Raw genomic sequence first — 27,867 nt, 5'->3', positions numbered from 1 at the left:
TGGTTAGGGAGGGGCCAGGTGTCAACCCCACTCACAGGTTGGTTCTAGGCATAAATGTGATACTCACTCACACTCACAGCACCCTCCTCAAAAACCTTCCTGGAGCCTTAGAAGAACAATAGAGGATTGGGCCTGCTCTCTATGACCGGAAAGGATCCCTGAAGACCGGACACCCTCTCCCTTTTGTACCCAGGGCACAGAAGTGGTCTCCAAGGGTACAAAGGACACACTCTTCCTTGTATACCCAGTGCAAAGAAGTGGTCTCCAAGGGTACTAAGACTGAACTCCTGTTGAAGTTACAAGGATATATGAAGCTACAAGAGGCCTGTCCTGCATCTGCCCAGCAGACCAGTTCCAACCGGATCTGCCCTTGACCATGCTTCTAGCTTCTGCTGGAGTCCTGACACCCTGTGCTATCACCAAGGTCCTGTGTACCTCACCTAAAATATCCTGTCAAGGACATCCTGAAATGTAGGACTTGGAAACTTTTTGGCTCCAGTGAACTCAGAAGGATACGGACCAACCTGCCAAATCAATGGGATGAAGGTGTGTTGCTACTGTGCCAAAGATTCAGGTTGGGTCCAGCTTTTCCACAGCAAGAAATCCAGTTCAGAGGGACCTTGAGAACAAGGAATCCATCATTATGGAACCCTCTTCGGCTGTGGCCTGCGTTCTTGCCCCACTGGAAGTATCTGAGTTCCAAAAAATTGACTTAGTATGAAGGCAGAAATCTTTACCGGGTGATGGAGCATAACGTATTCTGCCAACAAGGGACCTTCCCGAGGCACAAAATTTAAACTTTCCCCACTCTGACATTTTCCACAAAGAGGCAATGGCTTTGCCGAAACCTTACCCAGTGACTATCTGACGATGTGAAGCTGTCGTAGGCTCCAGACTGCTACCTTGCTACAGTGAGGCTTATTGACTTGTATTTCAGAGACTAAGATCAAAGATAAAATGTCTGACTGGGTCAAACCTGGTTTCTGTATCTTACCCACACTCCATTGTGGTCAGCCTTAATTTGCTTCCAGGTACCGGTCAAGATCAACTAGGTGACCATGGTTGGCACAAAACGTTTTATGGCTATGTTGAACCTTTCAACCTTAAGAATTAATAACTCTGGTTCCCCTTCATGGATATTTGCCAGTTTGATGATATTTTATTTATTATCATTGACTCTATTTCCTGTGTTGTATTTTGACTTTATTACTGTTTGGTATGCCATAAATACTTTACACATTGCTTATAAGTTAAGCCTGCCTGCTCAGTGCCATAGATACCAGTGGCCTGAGTTCAAGTTAATTTAATGACTTTAAGGGTTCACCCTGCCAAGAGTTGTGGATATTAATCATCCCTTAAAGACGTATTACATCCAAATTTCTACCAACAGAAAAACACCTAATGTGGCACACTTCAAGTCCACTTGTGCATTCAAAACATGCAGTCAAAGCTCACCTAACTCTAATTCCCAATAGTCTTCAGTGACTGGTATGGAGAAAACGGTTCCTAACTTGTGCAATACAGTACAGGGCACTATGAGATATCGATACATACAAATAGAACAGTGTATGTTCACTCAAATGACTGTGAGAGCAAAAATGTCTGTAAGTGTCTCTTACTTCTTAATTCTTCTAGCAATATGTACCACAAGACTTACCACTATAATACCACAGCAGTAATGTGGTAGAGGACAGGTGATGATAATAAACTTGCACTAAACATAGGTCATTTATGTAATTAGATCCTGTTAGCTGTATTGGCACTTAGTAATCATGGTCATGTTGCCAAGGCTGATGCAAGTTGGAGTAATGTGGTGAGTGACAGGGTTTTAGAAAAGCAAGATGTAAACCAAACATTAAGAGTCAAGTGTGCCAATCTGACATTTCATAATGGTTAGCACCAAGGAGTTCGCCAGAAAAAAGTATTTCCGCTTTGAACAACCCCTGATAGCTATTGGCAAGAGAGTGAACCTGATTCTTTTAAAAGGTTATAGGTACTTTTGGGGCTAAGTTCCACCTGGGATTTATTTCCTGGAATGGGGCCAATTGGTTCATTTAACAGCAACATTGTTCATGGACTTGGAACTAAAAATTGCACTCCCAGGATACAACTCAAAGATTAATTACTTACTGAGGTTGTCCTTCCCCATAGCAGTCAGATGTTTCCATTCAAGCAACAACGGTGCAGAACAATGTTTCTACAGCATACTTTCCCTGTGAAATTTGCTGAAAATCCACACTGGTTTGCAATTTGACACAGACATTATGTAAATGTTCTTCCCTCATTTGTATTTAAATGTATATTTCTTTCCCTCATGTGCACCTTGTACTTCCTCTCTCTATTCACAAATGGGTCCACTGGTATGTAGTGAAGTGCCATAATCATGCCACCACACTTCCAACGGAGCCCAGTGTTACGGTCTACTGTTTTCACTATATTGTTTATCCTAAAGAGGCCATCCAGTGTAGAGTAAAACCATAGTTCTCTTTACCCATTAGTGCATTTTTAACAATCATAATAGGTGCACCAAAACACAGCTTTGTTTGATTGCGTCAGCTAAGGTTTTGAGATATAGTGTGACATCGATCCTGGACAGAACCTTTTAATTCAAGCTGAGCAGCACAACACAAGAAAAAACCCATATCAATTCAGTAAAAATAGAGTAAAACTGAATACATAATTTGAGATCAAAATCACAAAGACCCAATCAGTAGAACCAGAGATATGCAATTTTAAAGGCTTAGGTAAGTGTAGCGCCTAAAAGCAAAAAGCACGACTCATGGTCATCCGGCCATCCTAAACGGGGGAAAGTCACAAGTTCAGACTGACCATGATGGAGCACAGGGTGGCTTCAGGGACAGGCCTAAAAGAAAATCTACTCTCTATGGCGAGTCAGATTTTATTAGGTTCAGCTATTTTTTAGGACCTACTCACCCCTTTTGGGGAGTTGACAAAGAACAGGTGTTCTGTTCAGTCAGAAGTGAAGGGGCAATAAAGACGTCTTTAAATCATGTTCTTCTCTTGTCTCATTTGCTCTGTGTTCAGAGACAGAGGTCTAAAGTCAATTTGTTTTGTTACAATTAATTTTCCTTCTAGCTGCAGAGTCCAGGTTTTGTAAGGTGATCTGTCTGACCTGCTGCACAAAGAGTGTAAAATAAAAGGTTGTAGGGTGTCAGGTTTTTCCTAACACACAACAATTAAATAACTAAGTAAATTGTACAAACATTTCAAAATATATTTCAGTAGTTGTAAAAGCCCATTTTTGCACTTCTGTCCAATAAAGAAAATATTATAATAGGATGAAAACAAATCAGAACACTTTACCTGGTGATGTGAAAAGTATACGTATGTTTTATGAAACCCCATTTTCACAGATTATTGTTAATACTCTTATATAGTTTTATCAGCAAAGCTGCAAGTTAGTGGAATTTTTTGGGGACATTTCTTGGAAATGAACTATCCGTAAATGACAATGTGCTAGCACATCATGTTTTCGTAATATATTTATTAAAAGTGAGTGTTTAAACATATACTGAGAAACACTCCTGCCCTCATGGCAATGCTATTACTAAACTAAGAGGCAAGTCATGGATCATGTGTCCTGTAAATGTGGGCTAGATTCTTTTTATACATGAAGCAAACATCCAGTCTATTTAAACAAATACACCTGAAATGCTGAGCTCACATATTTAAGCTGCACTCATATGTGAGAATGAAGAAAAAGGCAACTCTGTAAAATGAAATATTTGCCTAAGATCATTATACAATTACAAGGACATTACAGTTAGGTCAAGTAAATTATTCAAGTTGCTCGACCTGCAGGTCTATTAACATGTTTTATGATTTTTCAAGGCCTGAGGGACCAGATCAGTCCCACTGAAAAAGTTAACTTCTCAAAGTCCAGCACAAAGAGTCCAGTTTGTGGTGGAAGATGAAGTGTGGATCATGTCTTGGATGGTCGTTGCTGTAGCACAAAGAGGAGGCCTAGTGCTATGAACGGTTGTCACTGTAGCGTGAACATCCTGTTGGGCACCAGACGGTCACTGTTGCAACTTCGTTTTGGAGGTCATAGTATACATTTTGCTTGTTGCTGACAGTTGCTGTAGTGTGAGGTGTCAGGTTCACCAGAGTTCTGCCTTGGCGGTAACCACTGGTGGAAACATCTCAGCACAAAAGAGCCCATTTTTAGTCAAACAGCCCATAACTTCAGGATTTCTCCCTTTCTTCACAGGATGAGCTCAAATGATGCCAACCAAGGGTCCGGACCTTGAGGAGGCACAGTTTGGGGATCAGGAACTCACACCAGCATAGGCCAGGAGGGATCAGGCAGGTTCAGGCAAATCCTTGCAGTAGGTCAGGGTCAAGACTGATTTGCATGTGGCTGGCTCCAAACTGGTGTGGCATGTTGAGCAAAAGATTGATGGATTAAACCCAGATCTGTGACTGGGGTGAGTGTCTGAAAAGTTTCAACATTTCGTTCATCATCTTGTTGTGTTGCTATATTTGCCCTAAGTGGCAAGGGTATGACCAGATGTGGGTCCCTTGCTCACTGTGCCACTGTATTCAAGCTAATATGTCTGATGAGGGGCGATACCCCAAAACCAGTCCCAGGATGCTGGTTTCTGGTCCAACGAGGGCCTGGCAGTTCAGGCTGGACAGTTCTCATGGGGAACAGAGACAAGACAGATTTGCATATGGCTGGGTCCAAACTGGGGTGGCATGGTGAGCAAAAGAATGATGGGTTTAATTCAGATCTGTGACTGGTGTGGGTGTTTTGAAACGTTTCAACACTGTCCATTACCTTGTTGTGTTGCTATGTTCCCCTTAAGTGGCAAGGGTATGCTCAGAGGTGGTTCCTAGCCTGGCTGATTAAAGGTGAAACTCTGCAACTGGTCCCAGGATGATTGTTTCTGGTCCTGGGAGGACCTAGTCTAGCAGTTCGGGTTGGACTGCTCCCATGAGGTACAGGGTCAAGGCTGATTTGATATGGAGTGTTTGAAAAGTTTCACCACTCTGTCCATCATCTTGGTGTATTACACTCAGGTGTAGGCCACTTTTACCATGTTTTAAGGAATAAATACTAACACTTTTCCACAGGTTAGCAATGGTAGAGTGCACAGAATCCTAAATTCACAAAAACGAATTTCAGCAAAAGGAGATGAGTAGACAAAAAGTATGGGTTATCACCACCCCAAAGGCTGTTCAGTCCAACATTTACTCAACTCTCTGTTCCTTTTGCTCTTAACTTTCTCTTTTCCTTGCCTTAACAACATCAGCCTAGTCAACATGTTATATCACTTACATTCACTCTGAGGGCATGATAAATCATTCCTTTAATTTGCACTAAAATGGCTTATAATTAGCCAATAATTTAAACAATATTTGAATGTAATGGAAAAAATCTCATTTTTAATACTAGATACATGCTCTTCTCCTAAAACAATAAATTAATATAAAAAAAGTTAGCATTACCACATTTTATCATTCAGTCCGATGAACCATTTACTTACCTTGGTTAACTTTTTATCTGGTAGAGGCAATACCTAGTTGCAGATTCCTTACCTTTGAATTTCCCTCAGGCGACAGACTGGATCCGGAGATTTTTGTGAGAAGTGATATTCTTTTTATATGGAGTCGATCGGCTTCGCATCTGTCATCCGCGTCTGATATGGTGCTGCGGTTGCTATATAGGCACCTTCCCTGTGCCATGTCAGTTTCTTTTCTTGACTTTCCATGCCAGAAGCGAAAAGCCATAAATAAACTGACACCTGGTGTGTCAAAACTAAGGCCCTGAAAAGGAAGTCCTTGTCCCTAGAAAACAGTCAGCAGAGCAGGAAGGACGGGTGGGTCAGTAAGGACTCTGCAACCATATATCGTCCCTACCTGATAAGGCATTACCGAAGGTAAGTAACTTGTTCATCTGAGAGAGGCATCTAACTCCAGATTCCTTACCTTTCAATAGATATCCAAGTAATACTGTTAATTATTATTAAGAAAATCTTATAATGTGCACAGCTACCCCAAAAGGTTTCCAGAGCACCGCAAGTAGGTAGGGTGTCCAGATACATAACACTAGAAAAGCCAGGTCTTCAGGCCTTAGAGAAAAGTAAGTAGTGACGTACACTTTCTCAGTGACTCTGGTAGGAAATGTGATTGAGTGGGATGATAGTGTGCCACCAGCTCCTGAATGTAATGTGGTCCTAATCCAGCTCTCACCTTCAACATATAGCATACAGCTTTAAATTTGATGCAATTAGAAATCTTGAGGTAATGCAGTTATTGGAGAAGATGGGACACCAACGTAAATTTTGGAACATGGTACAGAAGCCTGGCGGCTGCGTTCTGAACTATTTGCAGCCAACAAACTGTTGTCCAGATATATCACATTGCCGTAATCTAATCTATTTGAGATTAGGGCCTAAATCACAGTCCTCTTGGCTGATGAAGGAGTCAACCAAATAATAATTTTCAACCACTTGAATACTGCGAAACAAGTGGCAGTCCCCTTAGCCACCTGAGGCTTCATGGATAAATTATCTCCAAACAAAAAGCCAGATTCTTCGCCTTGAGAGACAGAGACTGCAAGGCTCCTAGAGATTCTGGCAAATGTAGCAGACCCCAGAGAGGAGACCAGAACCTCCGTTTTGTCACGACTGAGCTTGAGCGAGTTTTTATTCATCCAAAGAGAGATTCTATTAAAGCCCAGGTTAAGATCAGATGGTCCATGGTTCTGTGCAGATGACAGAGTAAAGATAATCTACGTGTCATCAGTGTATGAAGAAAGAGTCAAGCCACAACACTCCACTACATCCGCCAAAGGACGGACATAGTTATTAAATAACATAGGGCTCAAGATTGAGCCTGGAGGGACTCCTGAGGTTAAAGTTTGCGTCTCAGACCTAGAACTTGATGAGAAAACTTGACACAAGCGGTCTTTTAAGAAAGAAGTGAGCCACCCTAGAGCTGAACCTTCAAGGCCTAGTGCCACCAGTCTTTCCACCATGATGGAGTGGGAGACACTCCCAAGAGGTGGGTCTGTAAACTAAGTTCCTACTAGAAAGCCTTGCAGGACCGAATGGGCAAAGTGCCCATACCAAGAAGAACCGACTGTCCAGGCAGTAGTGTTTGGTAAACGTGTGCAGAAATGTCCATGTTACCGCCTGACAGATGCCATGGGCAGGAACTTCACGTCCTAATGCAGTGGTCACAGCTTTAGTTGAGGTAGAGGGAGCACACAAACCCTGAGGGGGTTGCTTCTTGGCCCGTGAGCAGATCTTAATGCAGAGTATGACCCATCTGGAGATGGTCCGCTTCTGCACTGCCCGACCTTTCTTCACTCCCACATAACTTACAAAGAGTTGATCATCCACTCAGAACTCTTTTGTACTATCAAAGTATAACATTAGCCCTCTTTTTGGGTCCAGGAGGTGAAGTCGCTCCTCTTCCTTAGAAGGATGTGGAGGTGTTTAAAAAGTAAGCAAGGTGATAGACTGACCTACAAAAAAGGGCGTAGCCACTTTGGGCAGAAAGGAAGCCCTAGTGCAAAGCAACACTTTGTCAGGATAGATGAAAAGGTAGGGTGGCTTACATGACAATGCCTACAGCTCACTCACCCTGTGGGCAGATGCAATGGCCACAAGGAAGGCAGTTTTGAAAATGAGATGCCTTAGAGGTCAATTGTGGAGCGGCTTGAAAGGAGTGCACATCAGAAATGTCAAAACCAATTTCAGACACTACTGGGGCCCAATGAATGGGGATGGATGAAGGAGATGTGTAAGAAATGTCTTCTAATGACAGGGATATACTGTTGAGGTGGAGGGAAGCCTAGCTGCCAAGATTAAGTTATGGACATCCGGAGGAAGGTAAAAAGCTGTCAACTGTTGCCACTCAATCTCCATGCAATAAGGCAGAGAGTAGACCGGTTTGGTTGCAGAACCCTCTACTGCTGCAGCAACAGAAGATCCTCCTAAAAGGGAAGTCTGATTGGAGATTTGATAGATATGCTCAGCAGCTAGGGATAGCAGACTTGGGCCCAGTCATTCTTGATCTTATTGAGAACTATGGGCAGAAGTATTATAGGCAGAAAGATGTACAGGAGGCCTGAGTTCCACTTGAGACAAAAAGCGTCTCCAAGTGATCGCCTCCTTGGAAACTCCCACGCGCAAAACTGCTGACATTGCGCATTCTCTGCAGAAGCGAACAGATCTAACCAAGACTCTTCACATTGGTGAAAGAAACCTTGTGCCACCTCTAGATGGGAGAGTCTACTTATGATCCACTAGGCATTTTTGTCTGAGTTAGTCTGCTCTGGAGTTCAGAGATCCTGCCAGATGTTGAACCACCAGGGATATATCCTGGTGCTCCACCCATGCCCAGAGGCGTAGAGCCTCTTGGCAAAAGGTCCATTACCCCGCACTGCTTGTTGCAGTACAACATGGGGGAGATATTGTTGTCCGTGAACAGCTACAAAATCTTTCACTTGCTAGAGGGAAGAAATGCTTTCATTGCTAGCTGGATCGCATGGAGCTCCAACAGGTTGATTTGGAATACATATTCTGCCAGAGACCATATACCTTTGATCTCCACTTCTCCCAGATGGCTTCCCCATCCCAGATCTGACTGGGGAAGGGAGAAGGATCTAACTCTGACCCAATCACGATTTGTTAACCATCACTGCAAATCTTTCACAGTTCCCTCTGAAAATCTGGACCTTGTCAGAGAAGTTTCCCTGATGCCATGCCTACTGGAACTTCAAGTCCCACTGCAGAGCCTGCATGTGACTCTAGCAGAATGCAGGAGGCCATGAGGCCCAGCAGCCTCAGAGGCATTTATACCAAAATCCAGGGTAGAGGCTGAATCATAGCCTGAATATCCTGGGATCGCCGCTCAGGAGGTTAAGGCTGAAACTGCACCAAGTCCAGAACAGCTCCAATGAAAGACAGCGTCTGAGAGGGAGTAAGGTGTGATGTTTATAGTGAACCTCAGTGAATGCAGGAAATCCACCAAAGTCTGGAGTTATGAGACAACAGCCTAGGGTGAACCTGCCTTTAACAGCCAGTCGTCAAAATAGGGGGAAGACCAAACCCCCTGGTCTCAACAGATGAGCTGCAACCAGCGCCATCACCTGGGTGAACACCTGAGAGGTGCTGCTAAGGCCAAAGGGAAACACTGTGAACTAAAAGTGCTTGTGGCCTACCGTGAACCACAACTAATGTCTGTGGGCAGACAGGATGGGGATATGTAAATAGGTGTCCTGCAAGTTCAAAGCTACCATCCAGTCTCCTGTGTCCATGGCAGATAGAACCTAGGCCAGAGTGAGCATCTTGAACTTCTCCTTCTAGAGGACAAGATTGAGAGACCAAAGGTCTAGGATAGGGCAGAGGCCCTTGTCCTTTTTGGGAGCCAAATATTTGTAAAATAGCAACAACAACCTACTTCTAGCACGGGGACCTTCTCTGTACCTCCAGTGGCAAAGAGTGCCTCACAGAAAAGGTAAATGTGATCCTCCATAATCTGATTGTAGGATGGTGGCATGGATGGAGGGATAATTTTGAAGGGGAGGGACTAGCCCCTTAGGACTATCTGCAAAACCCACCTGTTTGATGTGATGGATTGCCAGTGGAGTAGGTGATGGTGAAGCCTGCCACCAACTGGTCCTTGGTGGGGGAAAGTCAGACGAGGAAGGTTTAGAGGCTGCTGCAGAAAGGGGGCAATGGACTGTCAAGACAGCTGGTCACCTGATCCATGAGGTTGGTGGATTCCGCACCCTCGGCCACTCAGAGACTGGGCCGCACAGTGGCTGGCCAGGAATGGATGCAGTTGGAGGCCTGTTCCATAGTCATGAAAGGGGTGAAAGGCAGACTGGGGGGGAAATTAGGCTACCCAGAGGCCCAAAGACCTGGCCGCAGCCCAAGAATCCTTAAAGCACTTGAATGCAGAGTCTGACCTGTCTCCAAAGAGACGGGTGCTATCAAAGAGTATGTCCATCAACAAAGTTTGGACATCCCCTGAAAATCCAGATGCCCTCATCCAGGTTTGGCACCTCAGGACCACTGTCAATGAAACTGCTCTGCCTAGGAAGTCGGTTGTGTCCAGTCCACAATGGATTGTGAACTTTTGTCTGCATCTCTCCTATTGGAAACAGCCTGAGAGTACTGCCCGGGCCTCCTCTGTGACCTGTGCCAGTACTTGCGCAACGGTATCCCACAGCGTAGGAGAATAACTTCCCAAAAGGCAAGCGGTGTTCACCAGGCACAGTGCAAGGCTGGCGGAAGAAAACATCTTCTTTCCAAGTGAGTCCAACCTTTTGGATTCCCTATTCAGGAAAGCGGAAGGGGAGGACGTTCCCTGGGAGGTAGAGGCTTGGATAACCAAGCTCTCAGGGGTGGGATGTTGAGTCAGAATACTTCGGTCCCCAGGAGTAGGACAATATCTGAAGCCCTGTCCTGGGGTTGAACCAGGTACCCAGTAGGATGTCCGTGAGGGCCTAGTTAAACGGAAACAGGGATTCTGAGGTGGAAGCTCCCAGTTGTAGCACCTCTGTCAGGAGATAGGTCCTGAACCTCAGCTGCCCTCCTCACCATCATAGAACAAGAAACTTCCTGCTCCACAGCCATGGTCAAGGGAGAAAGCATGCCAGTGCCTAGAGAAGTATCCTGTCCGATGGCTTCACCCAAGTCTGTACGCCAGTCTATATGTTCTTTGTGGAGCTGGGTTCTAAAGGGTCCAGCGGTTTCTCCAATTCATCTCCGAAACCTAGCCCATAAGAAAAGGGGTCAGGATCCGATTTAGGAGGAGAGGCTCCTGCCGGCATCGGAACATGTGTTGTGTTGGCATTGGGGATTACAATGGGGACAGTGACAACCAGTGCTTAATTTGTAAGAAAAGAAGTACCAGGGCCTTCATTAGAGGCCACTGTAGCTTGCACCACACATTGATCTCGGACAGTGCTGCCAATGATAGTATAAACACAACTGCTAACAATCACACTCCTACAAGTGTGATTTTTCAGACGATTGCTGGCTCCTAAGCTATAAGAATGGCTGGGTGGTTGGTAATTGTAATTTTTAATGTATATTGAATCAATAAACAACTATTGTTGTGCTCATATCCAAATTAGACAGACAGCAACTGCACATACCAGTCTGCTGCAAGTGCTGTTGTTGGAAATTAAGTACTGGTGCCGAGCACTGGAAACCACTGGCTCAGATTAAGCACTGGCACCACCTATGGACATAGATAGCACCATGAGCATCAAGACTGGCATTGTGGAAGGTGGGGGTGGCACGACCGACGCGGGTCCAGATCCAGGAGTGGATCTATGGGTGCCCCTCAGCAACGAGGCTGAAGCAGCCGGTGTGGAACCGGAAGGGGCTCCTTACGATTGTGCAGGGCCCAAAGGTGCTCTAGCAGTGTCAGACTGCGCATAAATGAGGAGCATGGCCTTGTAAAACTCTCTGAGTTAGGCACAGGTTGCTCCTGCTCCTGGAAATTTGGGGAGACACAGAGTCAGCACAGGTGCAGGCTGCACAGACCGAGGCCTAGAATGTTGATGCTTCCTCACCTTGTTGGCCAATGGATGAGGAGAAGTCCATCAACAGTTTGACTTCTTAGATTGCGGCTTCTGCCTGGACTTACCCGATCACCCCGAGGACTTGGAGTGGGACAACGAGGATTGAGGTCTCATTGGCCGATCCCGGGACCTTCCTCTCGACCGAGATCTTGACTTGTGCAGAGTCAAGCTTCGGGCCACCATCAGCTTTAGGGACCAATCCTTTAAAGTCTTTGGATGCATGGCCTGACAATTGGAGCACACCTTTGGGTTGTGGTCGCACTCCGGGCACCAGTCACATGAGGTGCGGACCTGTCACGGACACCGCCCAATCACAAGATCCACAGGACTTGAAGCCAGGTTTTCTGGATGACATTCTTGATGTAGCAGGAGTAGAAGATAAAAAAAAAATCTTTGACAAAAAGACAAAAAAAAGCCTGTCAAAAACTGACAAAGAGGTAGCTCTCTTTGGATCAGCACTTGCTGTCACAGAAAGAAAACTAATGCCAGCACATCAGGGCGGTGCCACTATAGGAACCGCACCGTCATATCCCGCATGAACAACCACCATGACAGACGTGGAGTCAATCAATGCCACTTAACAGCATGCAGGGGTACTGCTCATGAAAATCTCCAGATCCAATCTGGGGGAAATTGAAAGGTAAAGAGTCTGCAACTAGATGTCTCTATCAGATGTTTGATATTCCAATCCTCATCCCCTAGAGATACATGGATTGTTCACTGCTTTCTCTATGGGACTTGCAGATGGTTGGGGTAGAAGTAAGATGAGCATAACAAGTCATGCTCTCCCATTACAGTATTCTCAGAGACTACCTCATTGCATGACTCTACTATCTTGGTTTCTGGGCTTTTCCCCAAGTGAACATCAGGGGCCAGTTTCATTGGCCCTTGGGGAGACCCACTGGTCCCAAGGTCAACTTGGCAGAGTCCTTACTCCTTTCTGGGTATTAGGAGGTTGCACCTTCCAGTTTTTCATGGAGGCCCCAGGGTGGGTCCAGCATCAAAGTGTAGAGAAATCACCAGGCTAGACAGAGTCTCCCCCATGTGCAAGAGTTTTTAAAGGGGAGAGGAAGGTTTTAGAAGCCAGACACCCTTGGTCAATCCTAGGGTGCCATGTCACCTCTCCAACCCTGCCTCAACCCGCCTGCACAGTATGCTGGGACAGTTCAAAATGTTGTTATATAGGAATCAAGCATCACATATCCTCTGGGGGAGACTCAGCTCTGCCCCTCACTGACATCACTGCCAGTGCCTTTCCCAATGGATTTTCAAAGAGGATCCCCCTCTTGTATTGACTCCAGAGGTCTGGCCCCCTCCTTTGTTGAGTGGGCTTCGGGAGGCTGATCCCTTTTACAGTGTGACAGCTGATTGATTGATGCAGATCCTTCAGCGCCACCCCATTCCTCCTGGGGTCCTGAGTGAAGCACTGTTAATTGCTCCCTTTGAGTGGGAAGGCCTCTGTTCATGCTACTGGAGAGAAATGTAATTTAACTGGCACAGCAAGACGACGAAAGGCCTAGCCTCTGATCCTGAACTGAGCCAGAGAAATATGACAATTCTGGATGATGCACAAGTTGAACAAATATATTTTTGGAACTTGTAGAATTGATTTTCCCTCACAATTTATAGCCTATTTTGACACATCACTGGTCTCTGTAGGCCATTAGGAAGCAAAACTGCACTCTCAGGCAGTTCTCTGCCTATGTGTGTAATATATTGTCACTACAGACAAAACAGTAAATCACACTGACTTTCCTTAATAGTGTAAACTAACATTATAAGGCCTACCCCAGGTCAACATCTAACCCTGCAGAGTCACCTCTGGGCCAGGCTACTTGGGTGCAGTTACCAGGCTGCGCACAACAGTAGTCTCCCATGCGCAGACCCCACATGTGTGCACAAGCATGTGTGCAGGTGTTCAAGTGTAACCAGGCAATGGCCCCCCTTGCCCTCGTTCGCATCAACAGCCTTATCTTAGGAGGTGAACACTGAAGGCAAACAAGAAATGGTCCACTTTCAATTTGATTAAAGTGGGTGAGACACGTGTAGTGAGACTCACCCACAGTAAAAGACCAAAACTGGATGAACCAAAAAGCAACATATCTAGGCATACTGAATGGGCTGACTCCAGTTGCAACATGCGTCATTTCAGGCAAGCTGCTGCTGGCCCACTCGGTGTGCAATACCTTTTCAGTGACACAGTCAGTGATTTGGAATAATAAACAGAGCTGGTTTCTTTTAAGCAATTTATAGGGCAACATATTTTAAATCAATATAAGCCCATTGTATGGGAAAACATTATTATTCAATTATTTCAACCAGTCATCTCTGTCGCTCCTGAGCTAGTGATCTGTGCAAGATGGTCTATCAGTGTTGACCATTGGAAAAATCCTTTCTTCTGTAATTGCATCAAAATTCATAATGTAATGCTCTTGTGCCGGAGAGTTCACATTGTAAGCCCCCTTTTTACAGTATTTATCCAAATGTTGACAGGGTAAAAAAACCCTTCCGATTGTGTTTTATAGGGTCACACCATGCAACACCCCTTCCTCACTGCATTGATACCATATCCTGTGTTAACAATGCCACAATCAGTTCTGGGGAATGGAACTACTTCAGAGGTCGGCTAACACAGCTACTGCACAATCAAATGGCTGTGAAGAAAAAGTTCAAAAAAGAGGAAGAGCTGAACGCCTGGGTGCACTCAAACTGAGAACCGTGGTCCACCCTTTAGCACTTGACCCTCAGGGTACCAAGGCATAGAATCACAAGACTTACTCAGAGAAGTGGTATGGCTTAGAAACCCCAAACTCCACTAAGCACAACATATTATTCAATATATCAATGTCCACTGGGAGCTTTCATTCACAGTCAACTAAAAGCTACACCTAAGATGATAAATGTACATAATTAAATTAAGAACTCCTTGGTTCCCCCTGTACTAGAGGTCTGTGTAAGAAGGCATATCAGTGTTAACAATGTAAAATCTCTGCCTATGACTTATCACCTACTTCACATTGTAAAATCCATTCCAAATATGTTTCTCAGAGTTCACAGTGTAACTCCCTTCCTACTGCATTGCATCTGTCAGACAGCTCACAATGTAAACTCTCTTCTCCCCTACTGCATTTGTGGGTTCACTATGTGAAACCCGCTCTTATTGCATTTGTCACTAGGCTATGTCACAGGGTTACTTCATACAAAGTCCCTTCCTACTGCATTTGGCACAGAGTCCCTGGTAACAATGCACATGCACAATGCACATGTAGCTGACAAGTGCTATGAACAATTAAAGTACTTCATAGGCTGACAGATCTGTGTAAGAAGCTTTCCTAATACAAAGCCCCCTCCTCCAGTGCCACAGAGTTCACAATGTGAAAGCCCATTCCATTTCATTTGTCACAGAGGTCACAAGGTTAAACCCTTTGCTATTGTATTTCTCAGAGAGATTACCATGCAAAACCCTTTCCAATTGCATTTTTAGAGAGTCTACTAGATAACACACACTCGTGTTTTTGTCAGAGTTGAGAGCCTTCAGTATTTGTAATGGGATCACACCATATGATGTTCATCCCAACTGTGTTTGAAACAGATTCTCCATTAACAACATCTGTATCAGGTAAAAGTCAATATAGGGGTTTAGCTATAAAAGCTCCTTTCTCAATACTGCTTCATAAAGCTCATTTTGTGATTACATTCAGTTAAAACTATCTCTAGTCACATCAAACAAGTGATTTGTGACTTTTTGCAAAATTAAAATATGCATTTTTTTCTGTTCTTCTAAAATCGCTGTAAATCTCATTCCCATGTAAATGATTTCACACTTACGTCCCTGTAAGTGAGGTTCAGGTTTAATGCCAACCATTCTTAGAACACATATTTTGATAAAAGAAGTTAAAATGTTGGAAAAGCTGGTCAAGGGAGATGGATGTGAAATTGGGGGTTTGACAGGGAGTGGGTTCATCAAGACAAAAAAAAGTGTACGGTGCATCCTCTGTGCACGATCTGCAGATAAAACAACACACTAAACTTGCAGTCAGATATCTGTACATTGCTGCACTTGCTGCAAAAGCCTGTACGCAGTGCTTAATTTGTGCTTGTTGTTTCCGGTGCTGAGCACCTGCACTTTTATTTGAGGGCCGGGGATTATTCTTCTGTCTCAAGCATTTGCTGCGAGCAATAAACACATATGGGAAAGACGGAGGGAGGGGACAACGAAAAAGCATCACAAAGGGAGAAAGTAGAAAGCTGCAAGAGTGAGCTGAAGGGGCAGGGAGTGGCTTTATGTGGATTGAAGAGGCCCGAGAAGACTTCAGGATTACCCGCCTCAGTATTCTGTGTTCGCACACTTAATTGCAGCAGCCGCGGCACCGGCACCTTTTTATTTACAAATTAAGCACTGCCTGTACGAAGCTTACTGTCACTGAGTCAAATTCCAGAAGGGGCACCTGAGCATTTTATTACTTGGAACTCAATCAAGTAAGCACATTTAAGTGGGTAAATGTGCAATATCAGAGCTGGACTGTAATTGTATATGTTAGTGGTAGAGCCGTCACATGTCAAGTGGACATTTTGCAGCTAACAACACTCTCCATTCAGCACTCAGTAAGTTCACAGTTAACATTGTTCCTGTGTACAGAAACACTCCGGAATGAAAAGTACCGTTGGCTACAAGCACAGGACTGGATGAAGTATTACAAATGACGTAGGGATACGTGATGGCTGATGAAAGGGCCTGGTCACATACATTACGCTAGTGTGTAGTTTGTTCATGGTTATTTTTTGGGCTAACAGTATATATACAATGTTTAATTGAGTCCTCCGCTGGCTGCAGCACTCATGATCTTCTATAAAGTAATGGAGCAAGAAGTTTTGGAAATTTCACAAACTTAGAATATGATAGAAAAACGTGGGTTTCTAGAGAGTGGGCTGAAGTAACTTGAACAGGTTAGCACTTAACAATTACTTTTAAAGCACTGACGCTTTTAAATGCGTTTTAGCTTGCCATCAAATAAATATATTTACCTTTGTATGATTCAAAATGTTGGTTCAAATAGCAACATTCTTCAATAATCTTGTCTTCTACTGTCGACTTGCCCATGCCAAAGTCTCGTAAAGTTGTTATTGTAAATCGTCTCATCACTTTCCAGTTCTCCCCGTGAGATAAAATGATTCCTATATAGAATTAAAATGACAACAACCTCTTAAAGCTGAGTTTTCATTCAATATGATTCATTTATGCAAATTCAAGAATGTGAGTGGAACAGAGTGAACATACCTTAAACATGTATATCATTACAGTAACTTAAAAACATGTAAGGACTTAATAAAGCATTGTCTGCAGTTGTATCACAACTTTTCTATTAATATTTTATATATATATATGTGAGAAACTGGGGCTGATTGCAGAGGCCCCATAACTTTTTGCCCCCATTTTCCACTTTATGCTGGTGTTTTCCTGACTCTGATGGTGCCCTGGGTACTGCTAACCAGTCCCAGGGCCTGTGCTCTGTGTAAAATGGATATGCAAATTAGGCTAATTATAATTGGCTAAGTAAACCTACCTATAAGTCCCTAGTATATGGTAGGGCATGTAGGTTTAGGGACCACAGCATAGGTGGTGCACACATAGGTGCATTGCTGAGGTGCCCAGTGTCATTTTAAAAGCAAGCCTGCCTTGCTGGCTGCTTTTAAATTAAAGTTATATGCAAATTCGACTTTGGAATTAAAGGTACTTCCAAAGTCTTAAACTACCTTATTTTTACATATAAGTCACCCCTAAGGTGTGCCCTATGTGCCCCTAGGGCTGGGTGCCATGTAACTATAAGCAGGGACTTTATAAAAATAGATTTATAAGCCCTGGTGAGGTAAAAACAGCCAAATTCGTTTTTCCCTCATTGAAGTAAATGGCCTTCATAGGCTAGAATGGGCAGACTTTATTTAAAATTTTAAAGTCTCCTTAAGTGTTACATACCAAGAATTTGGTATCAAATTGATTGTTATAATAAATCCCACAACTTCCAGTTGTTGGATTTAATATAACTAGTGCAGGTAAAAAGTTTAGACTTTACCTAAAAAGTTGCCAATTTCAGCTCTGCATTGTTTTTGCTGCTGTGCTCTGATTGGCCAGCCTGCAGCAGCTTCTGCCAGGCTACTTTAATGAGGTGTGAAGTGGCCTGACTTCACACAAAGGAATGTGCTTGGGGGAGAGAATCTCCCCTCAGCAGATGGTGAGGCAGGAAGGGGGAGGGCTGCCAAACTGGTCTTCAAAGGCAGAGAAGGACATCTGGAGCACCCAGCAACACCCCCACATCCTGCAACCCCAGACAGCTAGGTGCCCCCTTGATTAGATTAGGAGAGGGCAGGAGAGGGGTGTGTTTATGATTTTTAGCCACACCAGTGGGTGGGCTCAGCCAGATCTCTCCTCCAAAAATCAGATTCATCCATTTTGGATTTCTAGAGACTATTGCCTTCTGGGATGGATTTTTGCCACACTTCCCAGGAAGTGGTCATCACAGGGGGACGACCCTGTCCCTGATTGGAGGACCAGGGCCCCCCTGCTTTTCACCCAGGAGCAAGGATAAAACTGGCAGACCTGCACCCACGCCTCAGATCCCCACCAAATTTCAAGAAGAAAGAACTACAAGGAGAAGAAGGACTGCCCTGCTGGACCCCTGGCCTGCACCTGGACCCTGCACTCAGAAAGACTGCACCAGCTGCACACTTGGGCTTCACCACAAGAAGGACTTTGCCTGGCTTCCACTGGTTCAAGGAGGGACTCCCTGTTTGCTACAGGTGAAAAATTGCTAACCAGAGTCCCCTGCACCAACTCCTGAAAAAGTGACCAGCTGACCACTGTCCAGTGGCCAAAAAGGAGTTTGCGCCAGGTGCATTCTGGGAGTTGAAGTCCGCACTTCCCAAGGACCATCACAGAACTTCTGGACCCTTGGGGTGAGCTGTGGACCCCAAAAGAACCTTAAAAGAACATCTGGGTGAAGCCCCAGAAGTTTGGAAAAGATTGGAGAAATTTTGGAAAAAAGCTCCATAAAGTGACCGACCCGACGCGGAAATTCTAGCCGGCTTGCCTCAACCGCGACCCGGCCTGACTTCGTGGTTCGTCCCGGTAAAGAAAAACATCCAAAAAATAGACTAAGTCCGAACGTAAAAAGTTGACCGGGACCTTCCAGCCATCGTATCCGAGAAGGGCTCCACGGACGTCGGATCAAGATCCAGGTTTACCCCGGTCGAAGGATTTTCATCTCGAAAAAACGACTAAGTCCGAAGGTAGAAATCACCACCGAGGAAACCGACTTCGCGTATCCGGACAAGGGCTCCAGGAGGTCGGATCCAACTGGCAGGTTCGTCCCGGTGAAGAAAAACTTCAAAATAAAGACTAAGTCAGAAGGTAACTTTTTAACCGAGGCTTCCCGCGACCTGTAGCCGAGCAGGGCTCCATCGCGGTCGGCCTGAAAGTTTGACTTTGTCCCGGTCCTGGTGCAACCAGATGACCCGATTGGCGCTTTTTGTTTCTATGCGCTAGAAAATAATAATACTTTAAAAATTCATATCTCCGGTTCCCCTGAACCGATTTTAATCGTTTTTGTGTCATTTTAAAGATAAAAATATAAGCCATTTTTATAAATTGGTTTTGGATTTTTAAACTGTTTCCTGTGTTTTATTTAATTACTGTTGTGTGATATTTGAATGCTTTACACTTTGTCTCCTAAGTTAAGCCTTGACGCTCGATGCCAAGCTACCAAGGGTAGAGCTGGGATTAATTTACTGAGACCTAACTGTACTTTTGTGGAGGTTTGTGGCTTGTTGCTAGGTGTAGGTATCTACCTGCCCTACCAATAACCCATTTTCCAACAATATATATATATATATATATATATATATATATATATATATATATATATATATATTGAGTTTTAAATAATCTATGTCCCCTAGGACACTCTGAGCCCAAATATGCAATGTGCATGCAACCCATAAAAATCTGATAACCAAAATGGAGCCTTTTGCACATCCACACTTTCTTTTACATGCCTCATTGCATTAAAATGGGATCAGCTGGCCACTTTCAGATGTGTCTTGGCATTTCAATGGAAAGTAGTTGGTGTGGTTGCATAAGATTCACCTCCAACTGCTTTACACATTGCCTCTAAGTTAAGCCTGTCTGCTTTGTGCTAAGCTACCAGACAGTTCAGCACAGATTAATTTAAGGTGGGTTTGTGTCTCATCCTGACAAGGATTGTGGTTGGTGCTTGCCCAGGGCTGACCAGGTCGACCAACAACCTAATTTCTTACAGCTACAATATAATAATCTGGTGTTAGGAGGTACATTGTGTCTTGGGGTGCCAAGCTTTTGTCACAGCCAGAAATAGTTAAGATTTTCTACAGATAAGCTAATTTGATGGCTTAATTTAAAGCTCCAGCACCACAACATCAAGTAACCTATTGCCCTAGGTCAGCGCCTCTGTTATCATGTCTATGTTTTTTTTACTTTTATTGATTGATTTCCCTTTTAAAGACATATGTGGGATGAAATATACAATCAACAATCATTATCCTCAATACCTAGAATTTCTAGGGAACAATGGAAAGAGAAAATAGCTGTGTTGGATTCATAACAGAGATACTTCAACAAAAGATAAGTTAATGAGTCTTGTTAGTTCAACATCAACATATCTACAGGAATTCCAAATATATGTTGCAATAGGAGTAAGATCCTTAATACATTTGGAGGGTTATTCTCCAGTCTCATTGTAAAGAGGCGCTTGCACAGGGATCAAAATTCCAAATTGTGATATTATTATTACAGCTCCTGCTGGTTTCACTGGTTTGGTTATAGCATAGCAAACCTGCCACAAGAAAAGGCCAAAGAAGAAACACGCAGAATTAAGGTCTTTAAATACCAGCTTTGTGTGTGAGGCCCAAGGTGAAAACTAGGAATATTAGGTAATTCCCATGCTCAGTGAATACCTTTTTGTGGGGTAATAGGAATCTGAGTTGGAATGGTGGGCAAGAGAATGATGGATTGGAAATCTACTCCGAGCAACTGCCAGTGGTTAAATTTGTTGCAAGCATCCTCCCATCATGTTTTGAGGGTTATATGCACAGCCCTAAGTGGCCAAGTGTATGCCCAGACGTGGGTGCCTTGCTCACTGTGCTACTGGAACCAAGCTAAGCCCAACTGAGGAGTTCCAATCAACCTGAAACTGGTCTTCGGTTGCTTGTGTTGTAGTTCAGAGAGGACCTGGCTTGGCAGTTCTGGCTGGACAGTTCCCACTGGAGCAGGACCAAGACTGATGTGCACACTGTAATTCTGATCTGAGGTGGCATGTTGGGTAAAAGAAGGATGAGTTGGAATGCTACCCCAAGAGATTGCCAGAAGTCAGATTTATTGCAAGGAACTTCCCATCCCCTTTTGAGTGTTTGTAATACCTCACCTGCATTTGGACCACCCTGGCTTTAGAGTTATAGTCTCAATTCACCAGAGAAAGGACACTATTGCCATTATTAAATTATTGAGCAATAATCAGATCACTCACTTGGGTTTTTAAAAATCATATATGAAGTATAAAGCAACCACATATTCTTCGTGAGCATCATGGTTGATCTCAGCTCCTAGTATAGTTTTTCATTGTATTGCTCTTCAGAATGCAGCGAGCCACAACCACTTTCCTATCTTTGTAACAAATCATGCAAGTCTATCCACTATAAGTAGTAAGAATAACCTAATAAATGTGGGGGAGCAGATTACTATAGCCAAACTAAAACAATAATAGGCAAACACAAAGATACAGAATAGTTATATCACAGGAAATAGATACATCATCTTGTCAGAACAAGTGATCATGTGACAGTAACAGTGAAAGTTGAAAAAGTCAGCTGATGGCACCTTTTAAAGTTGCGTACAGAAAAACTCAATTTGATGTAATACATTATGAAGTTCACTTAGAGCATGTTGTATGGCACTATCTTGATTTCAGGTAAGAAATTAAGTGGCCATAACGAGAGAAGGATAGTAAAATCATCAAGGGACATATTTGAGTCCCTAGTGCCACTGGAGCGTCATTTTATGTGACTCTCCAGTGGCGCTAACCGTTGCTCCATAATTACAATGAGGTGTAACTCCACTTTTTGTGGTGGCACGCTTCTTTGTAAATATGGGCCCCTCCAACGCAGTTTTCTGCATCAGAGGGGAGTGCAATGGGTGTTGCTACGGGTGTGTCACAACAACATCCATTGCATTTTGACGCTGCCTCAGATTTACAAGATTTCGTAAACCTGAGGCAGCGCCAAAATCTAACGGCACCCCAGTAGTGGCGTTAGCAAGGCGCAATGAGGAGGAATACTTTTGTTCCTCTTTGTTTTTTGCTTTTTCTATGAGTGCTTCAGCGCATCGAAAGAAAAGCGCCAGAAATGATTGTTTATGTGCAGGAAGGGACACCTTTCTGCAAATAAACAATCATATCAAAACGAGGCTTTGGCACTTCTGTGTGCGCTGCATTCTGCAGCACACGCTAAAGTGCCAAATCGTCATTAGTGATTGTTTATGTGCAGGAAGGGACACCTTCCTGCACAAACAATCAAACCCCTCAACACAGACATCCTTGCTTGATGGTGCAAGGGTGCCTGCGTTGGTGCTGGCAGCTAAATTTAGTGCCAGTGCAGGGGACAACACAGTGGTGCGCCCTACTCAATTAAATACGGCGCATCCCTACGTTGTAAAAATGACGGAGCGCAGCCCTGCCAATTTTGGCGCAGCGTTGCGCTCTGTCATTTTCCTATAAATATGGACCCAAGTGTCTTCTTGTTTCTTGGTAAAGGTCATACACTGGCACCGATTTGGAGTCAAGCAAGGCAATATTGCTCCATCAACAACAAATGGGTTATCTCAAAGAGCATTAGCCTGTAAGTCAGAGAATGTCAATGATGGGCACTGACTTGGTGTCAGGCAAGGTAATATTGCATTATGCAACAGCAAGTGTGTGAATATGGTTAACATTCAGATGGCAAAACAATATGCTTGGTTTCAAGTGGTTTAACTCGATAGAAGCTGAAATAAATTCAAGGTGCAGTTAAAAACGTTCAGATGAAGGGTAAACGGACAAAGGTAAACTAAAGCGATACAACACATGCATTTTATAGTCCATCACATTGTTTAGCAGTATATTTAGATTACTTCTTAAATATTTTGATGATCATATTAAGAAGGGCAACACGGCTCTGGAAAGGTGATCGTGCAAAGGTATTTACCAGAGTAGGAGTTTAATTTTAGGCCCAGATTTACTAATATTCTGCATCGGTTTGCGTCACTATATTTGATGCAGCACTGAAGCATATTTTAATATTTACTAAACCATGCAAAACCCAATTTGTGTGGATTTTTCTGTCTTAATTTAGTGAAAAGAAAAGTAACGCAACGCAGTCCGGGGTTAGGTATTACTTGGAAGGACTATTACAAGAGAGATATCCCTTCCTGCCCAAAAACTACCCTAATCTTAATGCGGACACCCTTGCAATGTGACTCAGAGGCGCTTGCATTAGCACTGGGCAGCCACAAGTGTGCCAGCCCTAGGAGAGAGTAGAATTGTGCCATATCATTGTAAATATGGAGCAGATCTGCTCTCTCCCGTTGGCACAGAGTAGCGCAGCATAGCAACCTAAATTGCTGTACTGAGCTGCAATACACCTTCAGTAAACCTGGCCCTTAGTTGTTTCGAGTTAGCCAGTTAGCCATTAGAAACAGAATTGGAAGAAAAAGGTATGAGATACAAAAAAGTATCTGTGGAAATAATAACTACCTATAACAGAAACCATGCAAAATTATACTCCACCTGATTTTTTGTCTTCCAGTTCCAGGTGAACCTATTGTTCACTGGGCCAAATGGAAAAAGGAGGATCTAGAAAGTGTACCTGAGGTTTTAGAAAAGAAAATGTAAGTGATCTAAGTGCTGAAGAGGAAAGGACATCAAATGAGATTTGTATTACGAAATTCGAACTCCACTAGTTGTCATGTGTAAACATAATCCTAGAGCGATATTATTTTAGAAGGTAGATACGGATGAATCAGTGCAGGAGTGTGCATTTTTAGATAATAGAAGAAAGAATAAGACACCAACTTACATGGAAGTGTAACAGTGACAAAATAAGAGAAGAAATGTGGTTAAAAGATGAGCTGCCACCTCGGGAAGTATTTGGAGTAGTGAAAACAGTGGAACATATGTTAAAGTGGGTAAATGGGCATGGGAAGATGAAACACTTAACTGTGCTGTATATTGAGAAATAAGGAGGATGGAAACAGAACTGTGAAGGAAGAAATAGTGTTGCAAATAGAAACAATGAGCAAACAATTTTCGATTTAAGCAAAAATGTTATGGTTTTCAATTAAAAACATAAAACAATAGCTGCCAGGATGCATGACAAATAATGTGCTGCAACAGTACATAGTAAAAACATTAAAAAATGACATGCAAGCAAGTACATAAATAAATAGGTTAAAAATGACAAGCAAAAGCAAGTGCAGTTTGAGTGAAAAATATATACAATCATATTAGTCCACTACAGCTTCTAACTAGTAAACAACTACAACTAACTACCCCACCTACAGTAACCCCTTGGTAAGCTGTCATATGGAGTGAACCACGGTGGTCAGCATCTTCAAAGTTCAGCACAGCAGTTACAAAACCCACCCAAGACAATCCATGCAAGGTTAGTTATTACCACCCTCCAGATCATCCTGCGAAATCATGGAGCTATTCAATGTGTCATTATTCGGGGCCAACAAGCAATCCACAAGGTGCTCCCATGCTCTAGCTCTGCCAATTGTTCCCTGCCTTCTTTTCAGCACTCTCAAGACCAGCCCATTTAACCAGTTCTTCTCGCCATTTAATCATTCGAGGGCTTTGTGTCGACTTCCAAAGCACTGCCAATACTTGCTTTGCCAGAATCAATGCTAAGTCAATAAATTCAGTAGCGGTTATCCTCTTTTTGGGGTGAAGGTATCCCCCAGGTATGCATGCCAAGGGTGTACAAGAGATTGCTCGTAAAGGTATCCCATTAACACAGTTCATTACAGCTTCCTAAAACTCCACCAAGGATGGGCAGGACCATATCAGATGGAACATTTCTGTCCCTATCTCACCATATCTTGACATTTCGCAACAGCATTAGGATAAAACCTATGGATCTCACCAGGCGTAAGGTAAGCTCTAAACAGAATATACAAATTAATTAATTTAAACCTGCCATTACGAGAAACAACAGGTATATGTGCTAAGATCCTCTTCCAGTCCATATCATTAATCTGAAGCTCTAGATCGGTCTCCCACTTCTCTTTCAGATCAGTGAGGGAAATAGGAATACCGGCACGAATAGCACAATATGGACATGTCGCCGCTTTTACATGACAACATTGTACAGAGCAACTGACACACTTGGTGTGTTAGATTCAGCACCTCCATTCTCCCAGTGATTCCTAACTGTGGCAACCACTGCCCTGTGCAACACAAATTGGCCTCCGGATATACCGAACTCTTCAGCAAAGTCTTCAAACACAATCAGTACTGCATCCAGGTACAAATCCCCCACACATTAACCCCATAATCAGCCCACCCCTTCATCCCCCCAACACTCCTACACGAGACACTATTTTCAACCACTTAATTGGCAAATCATGCAAATAAGGCACCTGAACACGAACCCGCTGTAGAAAATGTCACCAGAACTGCTGTATTACTAGAAGCTCCTGAGAGACTGCATGTAGACGTCACCAGGGAACCAAGAGGACCCGCAATAAGTCCCACAAGTCAGGCGGTGAGCCAATGATACTCTCTTCTTCTGGATTAATTCTGCAATGAACCCACTGGTTTAACCATGGCAGTTGGGCTGCTAAGTAATATGACTCTAGGTCAGGTGTCGCCAGTCCTCCCTCCGCCACAGGGCACTGCAGTTTTGTTAGTGCCACCCTATGCCTACTTGTCCCCCAGACCACTTATAAAAGTAGGTCCTCTAGGTCCCAGAACAGCCAACGAGGCATCAGCCACGGCAGTGTGGTGAAGAAATGAAGCAATTTTAAGAGTGCCACCATCTTTGCCACCACTATTCTGCCAGCCACGGATAAAGGCAATGTCCAAAACGTTATACTAGTTCGAAAAGCTCCAATGGCTGCCCCAACATTACCATCTAGTAGATTCTTCTGGTTATGGCATATTATTACACCTAAATACTTAAAACATGGAGGGCTCCAGGTGAGTCCCGGCAGGTTCAGAGCAGGGGCGGCATCTCCAGAGTGGGAACAAATGGGATTTCTGATAATTATTATGCAGGCTGGAGACTTCACCAAAGCATTCCAATAAATCTATTGCTCCTGGTAAGTCCAGCCTGAACCAGCAACTGTAAAACCTCCCCACAGAAGCACAGCTGTCCACGGCTCCATTGCGATGGCGACTAATAAAGGCGAAATAAGACACCCTTGCAAGTTCAGTGCCCCACATCATAAGGTTCACATGCAGTTCAGCCAGTGTGAACCCGCGCCGTGGGACCTGTGTAGAGAAGCCTGAACCAGCAAATGAACCCAGGACTCAACCTCATTTGACCCATTACTTGATAAGAATTCCCATCTCAGACTATCAAAGGCCTTCTTGATGTCAATTGCCATGACAGCAGCCAAACTCTTATCAAAAAAATCATCGTTCAGGTTTGAGATTACTCTCTGCATATTAAGCTGCATATTACACCCAGGAATAAAACCAGTTTGATCTATATAAATCAAAGATGGCATATGGGGCAGGAGTCGGGTCACAAGAATTCAACTAAAAATGTTATAGTAAGTTAGAAATGGGGTCTCTGGTTGGCAGTCAGTATGCATTCTGTCCAAGCAGGCACCCTCACTCTAGTCAGAGTAAGGAAGACACACACCTAGGATAACCCCTGCTTGGTAGCTTGGCACAAGAGGCAATGTGTAAAGTATTTGTACCAAAACACACAGTAATACAATGAAAACAGTACAAAATATAAACCACACCAGTTTAGAACACTAGCCAATATTTATCTAAATCAAGCAAGACCAAAATGACAAAAATCCAATATACACACGTAGAGTTATGAATTTTCAAACTAAAAAGAGTCTTACTCCAAAGAAAACAGTGGATGAGTTGATGTCACACACATGGTTTGCGTCACAAATAAAGCTGCATGCGTTTTTTTTTATAGTCGGGTAGACGATGCGTAGTTTTTCTCTCCCACAAGACAGCGATGCATCGATTTCCAGGTGGGCACCTTGGGTCTTGGCAGGTTCACAATGATTTTAACACCCAGAGACGATGCATGTGAAATATGGCGACACTGGGATGAGGAACCGCGATGCGTGGGACTTGCGTCGATTTCAGCAGCCGCAAGTGAGTGCTGCATTGCTTCCCCAGCCGCAATGCAGGCGATGCATCAATTTCTCAGCCGCGATGCAGGTGGCGAGCCAATTTCTCAGCCGCGATGCAGCTGGTGTGTCATTTTTACAGCCGCGTTGCAGGTGGTGCATCAAATCTTTTCCCCCACGGCTACTGTGCATGGATTCCCACCTTGGTTCCACCAACTTCACCTTCCAAGGGCCCTGGGACTGGATAGGGCACCACTTGGCAGGGCAGGAGTCTCAGCAGAGAGTCCAGGTCCTGGCAGAGGAAGTCTTTGATGGCCCTGAGACTTCAAAACAGGAGGAAAGATCAGTCCAAGCCGTTGGAGATTCTTCTAAAAAAAGAATGCACAACAAAGTCCAATCTTTGTCCCCCTTCCCAGGCAGAAGCAGCAACTGCAGGATAGTCCAACAAAGCACAGTCACAGGCAGGGCAGGGGCAGCACTTATTCTCATCTCTTCAGCTCTTCTCGTTGGCAGAGGTTCCTCTTGGTTCCAGAAGTGATCTAAAGTCTTGGTTTTGGGGTCCAATACTTATACCCAATTCTGCATTTGAAGTAGCCATACTTCAAAGGAAAGTCTCTTGTTCACAAAATCCTGCCTTGCCCAGGCCAGGCCCCAGACACACACAAGGGGGTTGGAGACTGCAATGTGTGAGGGCAGGCACAGCCCATTCAGGTATAAGTGACCACTCCTCTATCCACTCTAACTCAGGCGGCTCATCAGGATATGCAGGCTACACCCCAGCTCCCTTTGTGCCAATGTCTAGAGGAGATTCACAACCAGCCCAACTGTCAGTCTGACCCAGAAGGGAATCCACAAACAGGCAGAGTCACAGAATGTTTTAAGCAAGAAAATGCCTACTTTCTTAAAGTGGTAT

At 43.9% G+C, this 27,867-nt stretch overlaps 1 protein-coding gene across 2 annotated transcripts in view; it reads right to left on the bottom strand.

The window, feature by feature from the left end:
* Positions 1-27,867, bottom strand: part of LOC138296715 (cytochrome P450 2K1-like) — a 271,693-nt gene that overhangs the window by 165,478 nt on the left and 78,348 nt on the right. For both annotated transcript variants that reach the window (XM_069236115.1, XM_069236113.1), the window contains exon 3: positions 16,598-16,747. In XM_069236115.1, the coding sequence (XP_069092216.1) occupies positions 16,598-16,747 (150 nt within the window). The remainder of the gene's footprint in view (positions 1-16,597; positions 16,748-27,867) is intronic.

This window comes from Pleurodeles waltl, chromosome 5, assembly GCF_031143425.1.
Source record: "Pleurodeles waltl isolate 20211129_DDA chromosome 5, aPleWal1.hap1.20221129, whole genome shotgun sequence".
In the NCBI taxonomy this organism is placed as follows: domain Eukaryota; kingdom Metazoa; phylum Chordata; class Amphibia; order Caudata; family Salamandridae; genus Pleurodeles; species Pleurodeles waltl.
Note: the sequence above shows the minus strand (reverse complement) of the source record. Positions and strands in the feature narration are given on the sequence as shown.